Source organism: Nannospalax galili, unplaced genomic scaffold, assembly GCF_000622305.1.
Source record: "Nannospalax galili isolate Female #2095 unplaced genomic scaffold, S.galili_v1.0 scaffold433, whole genome shotgun sequence".
Lineage (NCBI taxonomy): Eukaryota > Metazoa > Chordata > Mammalia > Rodentia > Spalacidae > Nannospalax > Nannospalax galili.
In genome coordinates, this window is record NW_008338715.1 from 12,787,029 (window position 1) to 12,804,311 (window position 17,283).

At 38.2% G+C, this 17,283-nt stretch overlaps 1 protein-coding gene across 1 annotated transcript in view; it reads left to right on the forward strand.

The window, feature by feature from the left end:
• LOC103734420 (sec1 family domain-containing protein 2) overlaps positions 1 to 17,283 on the forward strand; it is a 185,682-nt gene that overhangs the window by 84,836 nt on the left and 83,563 nt on the right. Inside the window, exon 4 of the mRNA XM_008833344.2 lies at positions 13,563 to 13,738. Within this exon, the coding sequence (XP_008831566.2) occupies positions 13,563 to 13,738 (176 nt within the window). The remainder of the gene's footprint in view (positions 1 to 13,562; positions 13,739 to 17,283) is intronic.

Here is a 17,283-nt window from a genome sequence, read left to right on the forward strand (position 1 = left end):
TCTCTCTCTCTCTCCCCCTTACATGGTTTTTGTTATTAGGTCAACCTTAAAGTAGAATTTGACAGTAAATCCATCAGGTTCTGGCTTTTCATGTGGAGAATTTTTTTGCTCCTTCAATCTCTTTGCTTGCTGTGGGCCTGTTTAAGTTATTTATGCTCTCTTGATTTGATTTTGGTGGGTTTTATGTGTCTCGGAATTTGCTTGTTTCTTCTAGGCTTTTCAGTTTGAGGGAATATAAATTTTCAAAGCATTCACTAGTGTTCCTCTGGATTTCATTGAATTTGTTGTAATAGCCCTCCTTTCATCTCTGATTTTATCACTTTGGATCTTGGTTAGTTTAATAGGGGTTTTTCGGACTTATTTATCTTTTCAAAGAACCAAGTTTTTGATCGATTATGTGTATTGTTCTTTTAGTCTTCATTATTTTCTGCCGTGATATTATTTCCTGCTGCCTAATGGATTTGGTTTGTCTTATTCTTGTTTTTTTTCTAAAATCTTAAGTTGTATCACTAGATAATTTATTTAAAATCTCTGACTTTTCAGTACATAGTTATAAGTTTTCCTCGTAGAACTGCCTTAGCTGTGTCCTGAACATCCTGATAAGTTGTGCTTTCATTTTCATTTGAGTCTAGAAATTTTTAAAATTCCTCTCTGATTTCTTCAGTGATCTACTGGGCATTTAAAATACATTGTGCTACAAATTGAAAAAAAAAAAAGAAGTTATATTTGAGGAGGAAGCATAAAAATTTACGTCGTGTTAAGTAGTAGAGGTGATAAACATTACCATTGACATCTACCTGATGACTTTATATCCATACACAGGTGCCAAGGATCTGAGTGCAACCAACCATGACTAGTAATACAGATACATACGGATTAGAGATGCATGCACCAACATCTAAGAGTTATTAGCAAAAACAATGAGTTTTTCCGTAAGAAGTAATATATTTAAAAATGAAGTGGAGATCTTTTTTAAAGGTTAAAAACTCATTCAATTATTTTATGTCTTACAGGGTTTATACTGAGTTCAATATTGTATAACTGTATTAATTCAACTGTGAACCTAAAAATTTTATAGCCACTTTTGAAAGAGCTGTATCTTTGCACTGGAAATTGTTATTGAGTATGTTGAAGCTGTAATGAAATGCTTCTTCTCAAAAATAAAATAAAATACAACAAACATTGTGCTGTCTTCAAGCAAACCTATAGCTTCTGTGGCTGTTGGTCTCTAGTTTTATTTCTCTGTGATCCAGTAGGGGACAAATTATTTCCATTGTTTTGTGCTTCTCAACACTTGCTTTGTGACCCAATATGTGGTCTTCTTTAGAGACGGTTCCATCACCTGCTGAGAAGAATAGGTGTTCTGTTTCTGTTGAATATCATGTTCTACCAAGGTATGTTAGGTTGACTTGATCTATGGCATAATTTCACTGTGAAGTTTCTTTGTCGATTTTAGTTTGTATGATCTATATGAAAATAAAAGTGGTTTAGTAAAGTCTTCCACTACTAATGAATTAGGACAGCTCATATTTTTTCTGTTACTAGTACTTGTTTTATGAAATTAAGAGCCCCCAATTTTAATGCCTGTATATTTACAGTTGTTTTAGCTCCTTGATGAAGTGTTCCTTTTATGAATAAGTCTTTGTCTCCTCTGACAAATTTTGGTTTGAAGTCTACTTTCTCAGACATCAGAAGAGCTATGTCAACTTGTTTTGGCATCTGTTTGCTTGATTGATTGTCGTGAATGCCTTATTTTATGCTTCTCTTAAAATACTCTCATATCACTGTCAATTTTAATTTTATTTTATGTGTATGAGTGTTTTGCCTGTATGTAAGTACACCATGTTGTGCAGTGCCCATGGAAGCCAGAGAGAAGAAGGCAATGAATCCTCTAGAACTGGAGTTATAAACAGTTATTAGCTACTATGTGGGTGTTGGGATTCAAACCTGGGTCCTCCGCAAGAACAGCCAGTGCTCTTAAGCATTAAACCATTTCTCTGACCCCTCATTGTCAATTTTAAATGATAGCTTTGCTGGACATAATAATATTGGTTGGCAGTTACTTGGTTTCATGACTCGAAGTATACTATGCTTCTATGCTTTCCTGGCAGTTCAGTTTGCTGGGGAGAGGTCTGATGTTATACAGACATACTTTCCTTTGTAGGTGAGATAGTGTTTTTCCCTTACAGCTTTTTAATATTTTGTTTGCCTTCTATTTTGACATTGACTAAATATGTCATGAAGAGGTTCTTCTGTGGTCATGTCTATTTGGGGTTCAAAATGCTTCTTGTGTTTGACATACATTTCTTTTCTCTAGATCTGGAGAAATTTTACTATGATTTCATCCAATATATTCTCCATTCCTTTACTTTTCATTTCAGCTCCTTCTATCCTGTGAATTATTAGGATTGATTTCTAGATTGTTCTCTGGGTTCTTGGACATTGTGGTCATGCCTGTGTTTTTTCTTCCCTTTATTGGTGTCTGAGTATTTTCTCAACCTTGCCCTCCTCCCGGACATTCTTTCTTTTGTTTAGTCATATCTGTTCTAACATCTTTCCACTATGTTTCCTACTTGGTTACTAAGGCTTTCATTTCCAACATTTCTAGTTGTTGGTTTTTTTGTTTTTTTTTCTGTCCAAAATCTCAATCTCTTTGCTTAATTTTTCTCCATGTTGGCAGTTTTTTCAGTCACAGCTGATTTTCTCATCTTTTGCTGGCCTTCTCCTCTCTGTGGCTGGCTTTCTTCTCCATGTTCTGAGTTGAATTCATCTGCTTCTTTGTGTTCTCTTTGAGGTAACTGATCATTAAAAAAAACATTTTATTTATTACTTTTATGTATATGAGTATATTGCCTGCATGTGTGTAAGTACACCCGTGTTGTACAATTCCTGTGGAGGTCAGTGGATGGTGTTGGATCCTTGGAACGGAGTCACGGACAGTTGTTAGCGACCATGTGGGTGCTGGGAGTCGGACCCGGGTCCTGCGCAAGAGCAGTCAGTGCTCTTAACCACTGAGCAATCTCTCCAGCCCCGTGACTGATCATTTTTACTAGTGAGTTTTAAAATCTCATCCAGCATTTTATCCCATTTAGTGTCTTTGAATTCAGTAGGTGAATAATTATGATCTTTTGAAGAAGTCATGTTACCTAGCCTTTTCATATTTCGTGTGTTTCTAAGGTGCAGTTTGCTTATCAGTTTGTTCCCCTGTCTCTGGATTTATTTGGAGATCTTCTTGTTGAGTGGCCTACTCTTGATGTCTCAATCCCTAGAATCACTCAATGAAGACAAAAACAAACAACCACATATAATAGCAACAATATCAAACTATTAAAGATATAGAAAATTGATTAAAACAAACATATATCACCAATTACTATAAACCAGAAAATGGGAAAGCTAACTTAGACTTTCCTATGAGAATAAAACCATTCAGGGTAAATGTGGAAATAGTAGATGAATGAAAGAAAAGGAGGAGACAGGGAAAGAAGAACAGAGAAGAGAAGCAATGTTACCTAAATGGAATGCAGAAGAACAATATAGAAGGTTGTTATAGAAGGAAGAGCAAGAGATAAGAGGAGAAAAATCCAAGGCTTTCCAGTTTTGAAAGAGTTTGAAAACAAAACTAGATAAATATAAGGAGGATAAAAAAGAAAGAAGAGTTTTTAATGAAAAAGAAATAATAGCAAAAAAAAAACCCAAAACAAACTAAAACTAGTAAGATGAAGTCCAAAAATCCAAATGCCACTAAAAACAGAGTAGTGAGAAAAAGGGAGGGGTGAAAATAAAGGAGAAAAAAGAAAGTAAAAGAAAAAGCAGTTGTCCAATAATGAAAAAATAAAAGTAGACGAATGTATGAAGGGAACCAACTTGTGCCTGAGGCACAACTACTTTGCTGTGCTGGGGCGCAGGCTATCTGAGAGGCTGGCTGGGGGCAGGACTGCATAGCTGGGCAAAGGCTCCAAGTAGTTAGGGGAGTTATCACATGTCTCTTATGCAGTTTGTTGTCATGGGGGAAGAAGCTGCAGCAACCTGGCTAGGGGATGGTGTCCTTCTCTGTGAGCCAGTGGGATACAGGGTGGCAGAGCCTAGATGATGAAGGAATTCTGTGGCTACTGGTCTCTAGCAGAGATGCTCTCCAGCAGTGGTCCGTGGTTCAAGATGGCACAGCACAGTTATAGCTAGCTCCACTGGAGGATGGTGTGTGTCAAGACACTCCCTACAGCTCAGGGCAGCTCCCTGTGCTGAGATCAGAGCTTGGGCCCTGCAGGATTCTCTAGGATAGAGATTCCAGATATTGTAACAGTGATGAGGACCAGTGGGGTCCTCAGAAAAAATTTTTCATTTCAGGAAGAAGTCCTAGAAGTTCTAGTTTTGCTTTTTTTTTTTTTTTTTTTGGCTTTTTGAGACAGGGTCTCCCTGTAGCCCCAGCTGTCCTGGAACTCACTATGTAGACCAAGCTGGCCTTAAAGTTACAGAGATCCACCTGCCTCTGCCTCCGGAGTGCTGGGATTAAAGGCGTGCGCCACCATGCCCAGATAAAATTTTGTTTTTTTTAAAAAAATTTTATGTGTATGAGTGTATTGCCTGCATGTGTGTAAGTGCACCTGTGTCATGCAACACCCTGGGAGCTCAGAAGAGGGCTTTGGATCCCCTGGAACTGGAGTTCAGACGGTTGTTAGCCACCATGTGGGTGCCGAGAATTGAACCTGGGTCCTCTGTAAGAGCAACCAGTGCTCTCTCTCCCACCCCTTAGTTTTGCTTTTTTAAATATTTTATTTTAAATTATGTGTTTGTTTGTTTGTGTGTGTGTGTGTGCGTGCACATGCATGCATGTGTGCACATATATGTGGGTGCCCAGGGAGTCCAGAAGAGGGTGTTGGATTCCCTGACACTAGAGTTATAGGCAGTTGTGAGTGTCCTGATGTGAGTGCTAGGAACCAAACTCTCAGGTGCTCTGCAAGAGCAGTAAGTGATTTTAATCACTGGACCATCTCTCTAGCTCCCTCTCCTGCATTTTTTTTCTCTTTTTCTTTCCTTTCCTTTTTCCTTTTATTTTTAATGTTTATATGTGTTTTGCCTGCACGTATGGAAGTGCATCATGTGTGTGCAATATCTGTGGAGATCAGAAGAGGGCATTGGACCCTTTGGAACTGGAATTACAGATGGTTGTTAGCTACCATGTGCGTGCTGGGAGCATAATCTGGTTCTTTCAGAAAGAGCAGTCAGTGCTCTTAACCTCTGAGTCATCTCTTCAGCCCCAACCCCTCCTGGAAGATGAGACAGTGGATCCAAGTCTCAAATCTAGTCTGTGTGATCATCCTGAGTTTCCATAGCTCTCCTTTACTCACTGTCTTCTAAGTGCAGTTGTTATTCATTGAATGGGTTCTTTTTCTGGGTTAGAGGGGTAATACATGAATGAGCATTAGACACCTGTAGTTGGCCAACTTGCTTATTAATCCTTGTGTACTTTCTCAGTATAGGTATTCTGAATATGAGAATTTGGAGCTGGAATTTCTTTATTCAGAGGCTTTTTTTTTTTTTTTTTTTTTGACAGCATCTCCCTAGTCCCAGCCCACCCGGAAGTCACCATGTGGCCTTGATCTCACCTGCCTCCTGAGGGCTGGGATTTGTTTTTGTTTTTGTTTTGTTTTGTTTTTTGGTCTTTTTGAGACAGGGTCTCCCTGTAGCCCCAACTGGCCTGGAAGTCCCTGTGTAGACCAGACTGACCTTAAACTCACAGAGTTCCACCTGCCTCTGCCTCCCAAGTGCTGGGATTAAAGGTGTGCACCACTATGCCCAGCTCTCAGGGTCTCTTAAGAGTAGAAATTCCTTTCCAAGTCAGAGTGGACCCACCGAAGAACTATTCCTCCGACAGCCTGGTATTCTGTCCCTGGATAACAAGGCTTCCATTCTCATCCTCACTATGTGCCGAGTTTATAAATGCTGAGACAGTGTTTAAGTTAGCTTCAGGAAGACTGCAATTCCACAGAAAGGCAGGCCATAACTGTTCCTAGTGGTTTTATCTTTCACTGTTTTGAATAACTTTAGTGAGAGCTATTTATTTTCTCTTTGTGACCCATGATTTGGTGGCAGTTACACTTTGTTCCACACTAGCCTCAGAATAGGTTTTCTAGCAGATTTCTGAATTTTGAACCCACTGAACTAATTTGATTCATAGAACTAATATGCTATTTTCACATTAGTTTCTTCTACTACTACTACTACTATAATACTGTAGAGCTAAAAAAAATGTAAAAAGAACACATACAATTTAAAGGCTATCCCAGAAAACTTCAGTATTTATAGTGTTATAAAATTGGACATCAGTTCACAGCTGGGCTTTATCCAAGTTCCACTATACAGATGGCTGTATATACAGCCCTTCAAATCCTTGTGGGAAAAGATTTATAAGGTCTTGTCTCTTTTCCTTTCAATATGCCTAATAGCCATCATGATCAGGAAATGTTTTTCTCGTATGTGACTTAAATCTCCCCATGTATATGTTAACCATATTTCTTTACCCTTTGACCTCAGTTGAGGTGGGAAGCAAGCAGTTAATATTACTTTTTAATTTCTGTATCTGTTGAAAGACAATGCTCTACCCATTGTACAAATCAATGATAGTAATAAAGTCAAATTTCTCAGAGAAAAATAAACATCTGTCTGTTCTACATGAAACAGACATGACTTTGTTTCGGAATCAAGAGAATATTCAAAAAGAAATACTAGTACAAGCTTATAGAAAATTCAGATGACCACACACACAATAAGACATGAGCACTCAGCACTTCCATTCCCCCACCCACCCCTCATCCTGCTTCTCAAAGTTAAATTACTATCCTGCCTTCCAAGATTTTCCTGTGTAATTAGATAAGAAAGTAAATAAATGAACAATGGCGAAAGTAACATTTTGAGCACATATTAATAGGATGGAAATGTGGTTTCCAGTGTGATTTTTTTTCCTCACCCATATTAGTTTTAACTACCGTGCATAAAATACTATGAAAGAAACTTAATTATATAGTTGTGCTTCATTTGAAATATGTGTTTAAAAAATTATGTTAAATGGAATCAAATTTGAAGAATATGATGATATTGAACAACTATGGAAAATTGTTCATCAGAATCTACTGAAGTATTTCTTACCTAGAACCTAGGTGCATATCCTGCGCGCGTGTGTGCGTGCATGTGTGCATGCACGCACATATATGTGGGTGCCCAGGGAGTCCAGAAGAGGGTGTTGGATCCCCTAGCACTAGAGTTATAGGCAGTTGTGAGCGTCCTGATGTGGGTGCTAGGAAACAAACTCTCAGGTGCTCTGCAAGACCAGTAAGTGACACGAGTGCTCATGTCTGCCAAAGGCATGCATTAGAAAGCACGCCTGTAAATTTGCTTCTATAGCAGAGTAGATGAGGAAACAAGGGTATCACGTAGATCAATAAAATATAGTAACAATGGTCGAGGTTTTTGGATAATTTGAACAAATGAAGCCAGACTTTAATGAGCTGAGACACCAGAGTGCCCACCTCTATCTCAGGAGCTAGTTGGTGGCTGCTAGGAGAAAGTCAGTTTTCTTTTGGGGTATTGTTCTAGTTTTCTTTTTTGTTGTTGTGTTAAAATACTGACTAGGCCTGGGGTAGTGGCCCATGCCTTTAATACCAGCATTCTGGAGAAAGAAGCAGGCAGCTCTTTGTGAGTTTGAAGCCAGTCTGATTTACATAGGGAGTTGCAGGCTAAGTAGTGAGACTTTGTCTCAAAGACAAAATAAAACACCAAAACCAAAATCAAAATCAAAAGAGAAGAAAAGCAAAAACAAAAATGACAAAAAATAAACCAAAAACAAAACAAAACAAAACAAAAAAAAAACCTGACCAAAAGCAACTTGGAGAAAGAATTTATTTCATCTTACAACTTCCAGGTCACAATCTGTTATTGAGGGATCTTAGGCAAGGAACTCAAGCACAAACTGAAGCAAAAGCATGAAGGAATGCTGCATACTGGCTCTCTGTCTGGTTTACTTACTGGCTTATCCTCAGCTAGCTCTTATATAGCTCAAGCTCACTTGCCTAGGGATGGTGCTACCTATAGTGGGCTGGGCCCTCCCACATCAATCTTCAGTCAAGACAATGTCTCATAGACAAGCCACAGGCCAATCTGACTGAGGAAGTTCTTCAATTGAGGATTCCTCTTCTCAGGTGACTCTAGGTTATATCAAGTTGACAATAAAATTAATCAGCACAGATGTGTTGGTCAATCTCGTAGGTTAACCAGTGGATAATCCCTCACCCATGTGTATATGGGCAGTATTAATGGGACCCAGTGTATTATTAAATTTAAAAAAGACATGCAGTTGGTGGGAGGGGGATGGGGGATTTAGGAGGAGTTGAAGGGAGAGGGAGTGAAGGTTGAATATGATTAAAATACATTATATGCATATATGAAATTCTCAAAGAGTAAATTAAGTAATATCTAAAAAGAAATTTATAAAGAAAGGATGTGGAAATTTACTGGTTTTAAAAATATTTCAAATATTATTTGAAAATTTTTCCCAAAATAGGTTTACAATTTGAAAATATTTCAAATAGGTTTACTAAAAAGCAAATAGAAGATTCTATAGGACTTAAAGATGGAAAAAGCAGCTCATCTGTAAAGGAACAAGAACGGCATGGTGCATAATTCTCGTCTGCCACCCCTCTTGCCAGAAGGCACTGAAGCAGGGCATTGTTTCCATGAATTCTAGACTGAAGTATCCCATCATCATGTCATGAGGACAGGGAAAAGTCTTTCAGACATAAAAGTACTTTGCTTTCCACACACCTTTTTGGAGGTTACTTGAGGATGCGTACCAAACAAAGGCAGTGCACCAAGAAAGAAAAATCAAAGTCTTAAGTGAACAGAGATCCAACCAAGGTCAAAGGAGCTCTTTAACTGATGGCTGTGCAGAGTCCCCGAGAACAATCTGCTGCAATGGGACAGGAGGCTGAGGGATTGGGGAAGTATTCAGAGTGAGGGTAGAAGACACAAAGCCCAAAGCCAAGAAAGTTAACTGAGAGTGGAATAGTTTAAAATTTGATTGAGGCAGATATGAAAATACAAACTTAAACACTATTAGTCTTTCTAAGAGCAAACAAAATCTAATTATAAAATCATATAGCTACAATATATACTTGAGCTTTGTGGTGAATAGTTATATAGCTTATAATGATGTAAACAGTATTGATTTTGAACTTTTAGACTTAAACTACAGAAAAAGCATTTAATACTAAACTATGGTTAGGGAATGAAATCTAAGTGCTGATAAGTCTTGACCAGGCAAAAACAAAGGAGCAGATGGTTTAAATGATGAAAGGGGGAAAAAAGCAATTAAAGGGAAGGATAAAGAAATATGATACCATTTTTAGGTGAAAACAAAAAAGGCAATTTAGGCATATACTACAAGGTGATAAGCAACAGGTGGGGCATTGAATTCTTTTGTCTGTTTGTAGACTATGTCACCCATCTATTTGTTGGTATATTCTTACTCCTTATATTGCTTTCTATCATTCTGTTCGATTCTTCTGATAAACCCATATTTTCAGGGGAGGCGTTCAGCCTTTTATACATTATTTACAAAATTGGCTAGTCATTAAAAATTATTATCTTTCACTATTTTATCCATATATAATGTACTTTTTTAGTAGTCATCCCCATTACCCTCTTTTCTCCCCACCCTGTGAACCCCTTCCTCCCCAGAAGTCCATTCTCTAGTCTCATGTTGCCTGTTGCTGATACAGAAAATTTTGGCTCATTATGTTGGTTATTGAATCAACATTTAGTTTGCTCTAATAGTGCTGTCAGCCTATGAATAATTTAATTTAGTACAGTTTCCTTCTTGGTTATATGTTATTTATGTGGATTCCCAAGTCTTGTGTTTTGAAAAAATTACATTAGGTATCAGAGCTTATGGTGAGCTAAATATATGATAGTTGGTAAAGGAAAATTTACTTTCAGTAACAGCTCATTCAAAAAACTTATGCATATGCAACCTTGTAATAAACATTAACAAAAGCAGTAAAAATCTTAATAAAATATGGATACAGTTAAAACGACATACTTAATATAGCCAGGCGTGGTAGTGCACGCCTTTAATCCCAGCAGAGGTAGGTGGATCTATGTGAGTTCAAGGCCAGCCTGGTCTGCATAGTGAGTTCCAGGACAGCTGGGGCTACAGGGAGACCCTGTCTCAAAAAGACCAAAAAAAAAAAAAAAGACATACTTAATTTCTACACATTAATGTTATATCAAATACAGGTCTTTCTGTGAATACCAGAGTTGAACGTGGTTCCTTGGAAAGTGGTAGAGAAGAGGAAGCTGTTTAGTGTTGGAGGCAAAGGCCAAGTGCATTGAGGATGGTGGCCATTGAACAGGAAGTCAAGATAGGCAGGTGGCCAGCAGAGCTAAGAGAAGAACCTAGAATGATGGGCGCTTGTCAGCCCTCAGCTTCTTTTGTGGCTTGTGCTCAGTTCATTTACTTTTATTTTCAAATCTATACTTTTCCCTCCCAGGAGATTATTTTGGTAAGTTTGTTTTAATGTATTGAATTGGTAGATGTGTTTTTCTCTTAGCTCAATTGAAATGAGAAGGCTCTTTATCTTTCTTTAAATAAAATAAATTAAAAAAATAAAAGTCTTGTAAACCATTTTTCAAGTGTCAAAGTGTCACTTTTCAAAAGTTGCTATAGGTCGTTGTAGTTTTGATATAAAGCAACCTTTGCTTTATGGTTCTTAAAAGTATCTTGCAAAGCCTTCTGGGCTGACATTTTTAAATCACCATGTAAATCTGCCTGACAGGTGGGCCCTCCACCCCTCCCTCCCTCCCTCCCTCCCTCCCTCATAAAATAAAGCATGGATAAATGTTCTGTCTTTTACTTTTTCAACACCTGGTTCTAGTTTCTTGCTGTTTTAGTTAATGGGAACTAGGAAACTTTATTCAAGTCATTAATTTCTCATGGTAGCATATTTATTAGTCAAATTAGTTGATTTCCATTTGTTCTTTGTAAGGTTGTGGTTGAATTTTTAAAATATCACAAATTTATGTTTTAAAGCACCTATGTGAAATACTCTTTTGCTCAGTTCCAGTTCATATGCTGTTCCAGTTACAAAAGAGGTCTACTTTTGTGATGTATAATAATATAAATGACGTGGAACTGGCATGCGTGTATAAGGAGAGGCTGGACCATGAACTAGAGCGGCAGTGCTTAGTAACAGCTATCCTTGCAGTGTAGACTTCCATTGGTATTTCCTATTAAGAAACATTTTATTCCTTTAGGTCACACATTTTATGGAAGATGGCATTTCCTAAATGTGATGACTGAGTCTCAGCGATGCTAACAATTAAGATTTGACTTTGTTTTCTAATTAAAGACTCCCTTAACTTTAAAAGAAGCATATGGTAAGACTGGAGTGTGACTTGCCTAGCATGAGTGAGACCCTGGGTTTCATCCCTAACACAGTACACACAAAAAAGACATCATGTAGTTATTACAATACATTTTTTATTTTTTTGGTCTTTTTGAGACATGGTCTCCCTGTAGCTCCAGCTGTCCTGGAACTCACTATGTAGACCAGGCTGGCCTTGAACACAGAGATCTGCCTTCCTCTGCCTCCCAAGTGCTGGGATTAAAGGCATGTGCCACCACGCCCAGCTTATTTTTAAATTTTATATGTGTGTTTTGCCATGTTACAGTAATTTTATTTTTTGAGACAAGGTTTCCCTATAGCATCAGCTGGCCCGGAGTTTGCTATGTAGACCAGCCTGGCCTTGATCTCACAGAGATCTGCCTACCTCTGCTTCTCAAGTGCTGGGATACAATACAATTTTAAACATTATCTGGTAACTTTTCTCTCTGCTGATTCTCACTTCCTATAGTCTCTAAAACATAGTCATATTTTACACATAGGGCCTTCCACACTTTGAAGACATACTTTTCCTTAATAGCACAATTACAGTAAGATTTGTATGATTCTTAAATGTCTCCACTGTGGTGTTGGGGATTGAACACAAGATTTGTGCTTGTCTACCCCTGAGCTGTATTTTGAGCTCTTTTTAATTTTTTCCCCTATAGGCATTTGTACATGCTAGGCAAGCATGTCTGTCTCTTTTTTGAGAAAGTTATTTATTTTTATTTTATGTATGTGGACTGTTTGCATATATGTAAGTGCACCATGTGCGTACAATGCCCACAGAGGTCAGAAGAGGGCATTGGAGATCCTAGAGCTGGAGTTACAATCTATCATTGGAAACTGAACCTAAGTCCTCTGCAAGAGCATCCAGTGCTCTTAACCACTGAGCCATCTCACAGCCTTTGGGTGTCTCTTTTGATGGACTGAACTCTACATATCCAGAGCCACACTGCCATCATTTACAGTAGAGCATATAAATAATAAATATGTGGAGAAAGCTAAGGGTGTAGCTCAGTGGTGCCGAATTTGTCTATCATGTGTAAAGCATAAGGCTTGATCACCAGCACTGCAAAAGGAAAACAACAGAAAGCAAATGTGTGGAGTTTGTGACAGTTTTAAGATCTGAGCCCATTTGATGCCAATGTTTGTTTTCAAATTTCAAATATTTAATATTGTAAGTGTCAGAGAATATCATGACACAAAAATGTCAGTCATTTACACAAAGCATCCTTATAACTTAAGAGGGACAAATTATATATATATATATATTTGAGACATAGTCTCATAGCCTAGTTAGCCTAGAACTCACTATGTAGACCAGGCTAGCCTCAAAACTCACAGAGATCCACCTGCGTTTGCATGCACCATCACACTCAGCAGTATGTAATATTGTGTGTAATCTATCAAGCAGTCATTTGTATTATTTATATCTTGGCTACCAGGAAAGGGTTTTTGCCTGAATTTCTTCATGGATTTATTTCTACCAGTAAGAATAATGTCTGGCACGGGACCATACATTGAATAAATGTATGATACAAGGCAATAATAGGGAAAGCAATTAAGACATATAGACACCTTACTTGAAAAGTGTTGGATGTCAGATAAGCACCTGAAAAGATTCTCAACTTCATTATTCGTTAGAAAAATGCAAATTAAAACCATAAGGAGATATTACTTAGGATAGCACTTAGAATAACTAAAATAAAAATATTTGAGAGTATCTTGATGAGGATGAAGCAACTAGAACATGCTACCGATGGGATGATCCACTTTGCCACCTATGTAGCCAGGTCAACCCCAGAGTTCTGTGTAAATTTAAGAGAGTGATGGGCTGGAGAGATGGTTCAGTGGTTAAGAGCACTGGCTGCTCTCGCAGTGGACAGGGGCTCAAGTCCAAACACTCACATGGTGGCTAACAGCTCTCTGCAAATCTGGTTCCAAGGGATCCAACAGCCTCTTCTGACTCTATGGGCATTGCATAACACTAATGCACTTACACACATGCAGGCAATATATCCATACACATAAAATAAAAAAGGAAAGTGGTATTGCTCACAGCATCCTTGACCTTATCATGTGAAAACAAAGAGGGTACACTGATAAATTGTTATGTTTCTCCAGGGAGAGTCACACCAGGGCAACTCATGACATATATTCAGCTCTTCAAGAACAACCTCAAAGCTCTAAGGAATCATTGTGGGCTCCTACAGCTTGGGCTGGCCACAGTTCAAACTCTGAAGCACCAACAGACTGCCAAGTGGGATAACTTTCTGGCATTTGAGAGACTCCTTCTACAGGTATGCGGCTGTGGGAGCTTGTATAGATGTTAATAATTAAAGTTTTGACTTCTAGGGAAAACTTTGATATTTATTATAATCTTAGTGATCAATCATACTGTTACCATGTGTGTTGAATCAAATCCTCTAAGTGCCAAACAGTTAAAATTCAAATAGAAAATTTTCACATCTACTAAAAAAATTTTTATAACATTTGTGTCTTTGGCTTCTCAATCCTAAGAAGGTATTTTTGAGCATTTGAATAACTTTTGAAAAATCTCTTCAATTTTATGCTATTTGGACCTTTCTAGATCTTCATAGTCTTTATTCAGTTCTTACGACTTTTCCTGTAAGATAGCACTGCTAAAACTGGAGAGATGGCTCCTCACTTAAGATCACGGACTGCTCTTCTAGAGGACCCAGGTTCATTTGGTTTCCAGCTTCCACATGGTGGCTAACAACCTCTAACTCTAGTTCCAAGGATCCATTGCCCTCTTCTGGCCTCTACAGGCATTGCATGACATGGGTGCAGTTAACATACATTCAGATACAGTCATATACATAAAATAAAAATAAATTTAAAAAGATATTCCTGTTTTTACTTCTTTTGACACTACCTAGTCTGTAATCCTTAAACAAGATAGAGCACATGCCTTAAAATGATGCTCAGATAAAGGGAGGTGAGTTGTATTTGTAGTGTTTAGGCATAGATTTGTGTGTAGGGGAAGAAATTTTCATGGTTTATGAAATATCTTCATAGGAAACTTTTAAACTATGTATTTTATAAGTATAAGTTATAAATCAATTAAACATCATAATGTATTTTTAAAATTTTATTTATTATTTTTATTTTATGTGTATTCATGTATTGCCTGCATGTAGGTACATGTACCTGTGTCGTGCAGTGCCCGTGGAGGTCAGAAGAGGCTGTTGGATCCCCTGGGACTGGACTTATGAACAGTTGTTAGCTGCCATGTGGGTGCTAGGAATTGAACCCAGTTCCTCTGCAAGAGCAGCCAGTCCTCTTAACTTCTGAGTCGTCTCTTCAGCCCCCATGAATATATTGTTTTGTATTTCCACTAAAAAGTACCTTTTATTTTGAGATTTGACTTTTGAATCCACTGGAATTTGTTTTCATTCATGGCCTGATTAGGATCTAATTTTCCTTTCTTCTCTGTGGCTAGCCAGTTCTCTGTATGCTATTTATGGACTGTTGCACTGTACATATACTAGCATTCACTTTTATTTCATGGAGACTGGAGCTCTAACATCATTTACTCCTCTTGTGTTGCAGGAGTATCTTTTCCCACATGGCTGCAACAAATCCCGAATGATCTCAGATGTGTCTATAAAAGAAATTTAAATTTTTTAACATTTTATTTATTTTATGTGTATGCGTGTATTGCCTGCATGTAGGTAAGTGCACACATGTTGTGCAATGCCCGCGGAGGTCAGAAGAGGCTGTCAGATCCCCTGGGACTGGAGTTATGGACAGTTGTTAGCTGTCATGTGAGTGCTGGGATTCAAACCCGGGTCTTCTGCAAGAATAGCCAGTGTTCATAACCACTGGGCCATCTCTCCAGCCCCAAGAAATTAAATTTTATAATGGATATTTTGAAGATTTTAAATGGTAATCTGAATTTGAATTAAAAAATGAGTTTTTTACTTGTTTCTTGCTGGCCTAGAGAGTAGCTCAACTTAGAATATTTATCATGTGCCCAATAATCTTGTTGCCTTGTTTCTTGCTGTTAGATCTCCAGTGTTGGCAAGAATCTATGTGAACAGGAACAGCTTTGCTTCTTTCTTTCCACTTTTGTTACAACTTTATTTTACAGTGTGTTGGCCTGGGATACTAGGCTGCTGTTCAGTAGAGGTAATGAGAGACATTTTCATCTTATCCTGGGTTTGAATGAAACTATCCCCAGTTCTGCCATTAGAAACTGTGTTTGATGGGGTTTTATTGTGTTTTTAAGCAATCTTAGTTTGGTGGGTTTTTGTGTCTAAATCATGTATTAGTGTTCAATTTTATTGAATGCAGATCTGAACTTTTTAGATGATTATTTCATTTTCTTCCCATAGCTTGTTAATGCGATGAATTGTATTTATAAATATTCTAATGTTAAATAGTCATTGTTGTATTCCTTGGATAACTTCAGCTTTGTCTTACACACACACACACACACACACACACACACTCACACTCACACACTTCAGCTTTGTCTTACATACACACATGCACACATGAACACACACATACATGAGCACATTCTGCTAGTTCTGTTTGCTAATACTTCCTTAGTTGTTCGCATTTATGATCATAGGTGAAATCAACACTATTTTGTGCTGCTATTTGTATGGTTTTGACAAAAGATTTTAGTAGTTTGTTAAAATCAATGTGAATTTAATTTTTTTGTAACCTCTTGAATTACTGAAAGAAATCAATCAATTGCTTGAGAGTAAAACTTGTCTGAAGAATTATCTGGACTATTACTTTGTTGTTGTTAGTATCTATAATATTATAAATAATCATTCATTATTGGGTGATTTAAAACTATAATTTCTTTAATCTCACATGGACTTATCCCTGATAGAGGTGTATAAGATGTCACATAATAACTGGACTCACCAATTACCCTTTATATTTTTCCTCTATTTTTATTACTATTAAAACCTTGAGTCCATACTAATATACATTGTTGTGTCGTAGGGTTCATTCTAGTGTTCTCTCTTTCTGTGATTGTGCCTTCCTTGTCGGTTCCTCCCTCCATGTATGTAGTTGCTTAATAAATTCCCCTGCTTGTAATCAGGTTTCTATTAGTGCTACTTCCCACTCTCATAGATGCCTTCTTCTTGCCTGAGTTTTCCTGTTCCAGGCAATGGTCAGTCCCACAGAGATGTTCTTTGTCACTCATGCCTAGATGTCCCATTGATACCTCCCCACTGAGCATTCTCCTCAGTTTGCTGAAGCTTAGACATCTCTCACTGTGCTGGCCCTGTCTCTGCCTGCCACACAGGTGTCCTCTTTTCTTCCTTGCTGTGCAGCCTCTGATACTTCATACCAAGCTGCTACCATTGCCACTGCCCTGGATGAGATGTCCTTACCTGCTCAGGCTCTGACACTCGGTCTTTGGATTTTGTGTACACCCCTCCCCTCAACCTCCACCCAGATCACTTTTGATTCCTGTAGCCCAAGTATGGCTGCTGCTGCCTCCTTTACTCCCTCTGAACCTTCCTTCACCCCCAAATGTCCTCTTCACCATTGTGGTTACTTATGGGGATACCTTCCTTCCCTTGCTCATGTTCTAATCCCCTGTACTGGGGCCTCCCTGTTTCCATCTACCATGCAGACCCTGCACCCCCTATATAAGAACAACTCTTGGCCAACCCCTGTGCCCAGATGACTTCCTTGGGTGCTGTGGTTCTAGGCGTTTTGATCAAATCCATGCCCACTCCCTCCCCTCCAACATTCCCCCCTCTGTAGAGGTAACCCTAAAATCTTTTAAGGATTAGATACAAGCTCCCAAATACTTTTGACGTTTTTGGCTTTTGGAACAGAGTATCTTGCT